Source organism: Pangasianodon hypophthalmus, chromosome 8 (assembly GCF_027358585.1).
Source record: "Pangasianodon hypophthalmus isolate fPanHyp1 chromosome 8, fPanHyp1.pri, whole genome shotgun sequence".
Classification (NCBI taxonomy): Eukaryota; Metazoa; Chordata; class Actinopteri; order Siluriformes; family Pangasiidae; genus Pangasianodon; species Pangasianodon hypophthalmus.
Genome location: NC_069717.1, coordinates 26,458,484 through 26,462,876, shown reverse-complemented (window position 1 = coordinate 26,462,876; position 4,393 = coordinate 26,458,484). Strand labels below are relative to the sequence as shown.

General features: G+C 42.4%; 1 protein-coding gene across 1 annotated transcript in view; it reads right to left on the bottom strand.

Annotated features, from left to right (window-relative positions):
• Positions 1–1,754: 1,754 nt before the first annotated feature.
• The window catches only part of fzd10 (frizzled class receptor 10), a 3,830-nt gene continuing 1,191 nt past the window's right edge, over positions 1,755–4,393 (bottom strand). Inside the window, exon 1 of the mRNA XM_026945921.3 lies at positions 1,755–4,393. This exon is cut by the window's right edge and continues 1,191 nt beyond it. Within this exon, the coding sequence (XP_026801722.1) occupies positions 2,581–4,338 (1,758 nt within the window). The 5' untranslated portion in view covers positions 4,339–4,393 and the 3' untranslated portion in view covers positions 1,755–2,580.

Genomic DNA, 4,393 nt, shown 5'->3' with positions numbered 1-4,393 from the left:
TTTTTTTTTTTCATTTTATATAGTCATGTGTAGCCATACAGTATATAATAAGTAGTCATGTGACAAAAACATTAACTGTGTAATATATTGTGATGTTAATGGACACTTGAAAAGTATTGTCACGCTTTTTTTTTGGCAGTAGGCTGCCTGGTAGGTGGTATTTTTGAGCAGCAATTTAGAAGGCAGCATAATTACCGGTGTCTTTTCAAGTCCCTTATTTGGGACATAGTACTCAAAATAAAGACAGCTTTCACATGGACAGGTATATTTGAACATATAATACTGTGAAACTGTCACATACAGTATAATAAGTAAGGTAATTATTGACATCTAAAATCAATATGGGCACATGTATATTGATATATCATATGTATAAATGGGTTGTTTGCTGTATCTTGTATGTTGAATGTTTTTGTGCTGATTTGCCAAATCAATCAATAGTCTGTCCATTTCCTATAAAGAGAACTTCATTTTGGTTTAAGAACTTACACAGATATGCCTTCTAAATCCCAGCAATCTCAGACCTTCTCTGGCCAAGTGAGATGGTGATGACAAGTATAATGCCATAAGAAATGCATTTTATGGTCAGACTGGACCAAACACACTGAAGATGCAAGAAGGCTAAGAAAAATGGACGTGCTTTGAATAACACAGCTTAGCGCAACGGCCCTTTTGAAGTTATGCCATTTTTTTCTTGACTTAGATGAACTTACATAATCCCAGCTGAGCTCTTGCATGAGAATGCACAAATGCCACTTTGTAAACTTTTCAAATCCTTAAAGCTTAACTTGAAAGCATAACTCGAATGCACGCTACTGCTTGAGCCATTCAGGATCCAAGTTTCACTTTCTGAGTATGACACTCACACACTTTTAAACTCCCTGACCTGCAACCGTAATACTGCATCCTTTAAATAAAAAGCTACACAGCAAACATGACCTGACTTAATGTTATGATAAAAAAAAGACCAAAAACAAGCTTTAAAGCCTTGGCTTCTGTATTGTTTTTGAACAGAACATGGAAGTGAATAGATTAATAGGGGAGAAATATGAAAGCCAGGGATTTCAAAAGTGGTTGGTTTTGAAACAAGGCTAAAAATCTAGCTTTGTTCATAATCTCTTTGATGCCATCAAACTTTTTATTTTTACACCCCCCTGCCCTTCCCAGTGTGTACTAAACAAGGATTCTTGTCTTTTCACCAATATGCAAAAAAAATTACAATAATTAATTTCTTTGCTAACATAAAGCCAGCAAAACAGTAGTGCCATGTATTCTTTTAATAATAATATCCATAATTTATTTTTATTTTTAATATAGATAGATAGATAGATAGATAGATAGATTCTACAAATTATTTGTAATTTGTGAAACATTATCAGGGAAAATGAATTAAAAAAATAATTAACAATGTGACTGGAGTTCTCAGTGGTATAACAGTACTATTACCAATGCTACTCTGAGAAACCCACATTCATAACTTTCATATATATATATATATATGTGTGTGTGTGTGTGTGTGTATCAATATCATATCATCATATTGCTTAGCACTAATCCAGGAAATGGAAACTCACTGCAAATTAGCAGTCCATCACGCCCTTTTGTCACATGACATTGAGTCAGTTTTAGTTCTTGCAGACTTTTTATATTTTTATATAAATATAGAGTTTATATTTATATATTTTACACTTCAATTTCACTACCTGAATCTGAAAGAAGCATAGATGAACACAAAGAATAAACCCACACCAAGGTCTGAGACTCTAGTTTCTGAACATCATAAACTAGAAGGTCTTTATTAATTCTTACAAAATATGAATTTTGTTTAGAAATATATACAAAGGATTTTGTTGTGCTACAAAAGAAAAAAAGAGCTCAGTGTGACAAAAACAAACCAAAGGGCTAAGAACCTGCTGTACAAAATGCCCCATCAAAAGGCCTCTGTCTTTTATGACAACATTTAGTGCTTGTAGATTTGCTTTATGCCATGGAGGGCCTTTACAATAGCCAGTTCATGCTCTACAGCCAACAGCTGCTCTCCAATGTCAATGTAGCAGTGTGTGACACAGCCTCCATTTCCATAGAAAAGCCACAGGAACACGCAGCCGAGGAGCTCCCGCCTCAGCTCATTCACACACATATTGTATGCAGAATCCTTTTAGTGTCTTTAATGGGCCACTACAGTATTAAGAGTCTTTTTCTCTCTGTCACTGAGAGAAACATCTATTGCACATGATACAGCCATTCCCCGTGACATAACCACAAAGAGGACTCGATCCCTTTTGAAAACAAAACTTTTCAAACTCCACAAAGTTCCTTAAGTGGATAAGTAGTACAGAGCAACTGTCTAAAAGGCTGGTGGCTTATTTTCATAAAGATCATTATGAGAACATGAAAACAATCTGTCCTTAGAACACTGCAGGTTTTTTAAAGAACTAAGGCTTGTATAAAATATACATGAACTTTGTGTCCTGTATTTTGCAGTGGCTTTTTCTCCCACAGACTCAAACATGAACCGGGTTGAAAAATAAAGTGTCCCTCATAAGTGTGTTCCTTTGCTGTGCGTGTAAGATTTTGTGTTCATACACATGTGGCAGGAGTTCCAGTGGGTTCGTACTTTGTTTTGTGTCCTTTCAGTGCAGGGTGAGGTTTCAGGTAGGGCCGGCTGCCTGTGAATACGCACGCAGCCTTCCTCCTTGCCCTCTTCCTCAGCTTTCGGCTGAAGACGTTCTGCCAGGACTGCAAAGTCTTGGAAGTCCAGATCCACATGCCACTGGTGATGCCCACCACCAGCAGCATAAAGATCTTCACCATGAATATCTCAACAGCCGGGATGGAGCTCTTCATGGTGCACTCCTCTCCGCTCCCGTTGACCCCCTCCATGCAGCGCTGCTCTCCTGCCAGAACTTTCCAATAGTCCATGTTGAGACGCTCATAGAAGTAGCAAGCAATGACACAGGTGGCAGGAACGGTGTAGAGGACGGAGAACACCCCGATCCGCACCATCAGCTTCTCCAGTTTGTCAGTGTTCTCCCCCTCTGTTTTCATAACCTTGCGAATGTGAAAGAGAGCGACAAAGCCAGAGAGCAAAAATGAGGTGCCTATGATGAGGTAGCATGACAGAGGGATTAGGACAAAGCCTGTCATAGCCTTGACATCCATGCTGCCTACATAACAGATGCCTGTCAGTTCATCACCTGCCACCTTTCTCATGACCAGAATCAGGATAGTCTTTATGGCTGGGATAGCCCACGCAGCCAGATGGAAGTAGCTGCTGTTGGCTTCAATAGCCTCATGTCCCCATTTCTTCCCAGCTGCCAGGAACCAGGTGAGAGTTAGAATCACCCACCAGAGGGAGCTAGCCATGCCAAAGTAGTAGAGGATGAGGAAGACAATAGTGCAACCTGTGCTCTCCAAGCCTTCCTGGATGATGTACTGGACACCACTGTCACGGTCACAGGCCACATTTTCAGCCCCGACAAAGAGCCGAATGAGGTAGCCTACGGAATAGACGCAGTAGGACATGGAAAGGAAGATGATGGGGCGCTCGGGGTACTTGAACCGCTGTGGGTCAATGAGGAAGGTGAGGACGGTGAAGGCGCTGGAGACGAAGCAAAGAATGGACCAGATGGCTATCCAGACCAGGGAGAAGTGCTTGTCTGCCTGGCTCCAGTACACATCCACTTTGGGGTAACATTTTGGGGCGCACGACTCGCTCTTCTGCACATAATGGAACTTCCCAGGGTTCCCACAAGTGTCCTTCCCCACCCTCTCCTTAATGGTTAGGTCCTGGTTGTTCCCATGCCGAGGAGGGCGTGAATCTGGAGGCTGGGTGTGAGATCCTTTGGAAGAAGTATCGTCGCTGCCGTTGTTGGGGGCCTCCATGCAGAGGAAGTTCGGGTCGTTCTTATTAGGCAGCCTGGAGCAGTCCAGCGAGTCGGGCCAGTGAAAATTAAACTGCTCCATAATGGGGGAACACTTCTGCCTTGCCTGCTCACACATCACTCGGCAGGCTGGGATCGGTGTGGAGACCTGCTCCGTGCACATGGGGGCATAAAGTGAGCACAGGAAAAACTTGAGGTGGCTGTGGCAGCCGAACTCGATCAGCGGCACGAACTCGTGAAGCTTTATGGAAGCCTCTAATTGATCCTCGTGCCCCATCAAGTTGGGCATAACTGTCAAGTTATACCCAATGTCCTTGCAGAGAGGGATTGAGATTTCCTGGCATCTGCCTTCACCTGGTCGGTCCGGGTCTATGGAGCTGATGGCAGAGCACAAGCCAGCTGCGAAAAGCAGCAGCAGGCTGAGAAGACTCCATTCAAACGCGGAGTAAAACATTTTCGAACACTGGGTTATCTCATGTAGTCCGTGTAGTAATTACACAGATGTTTGC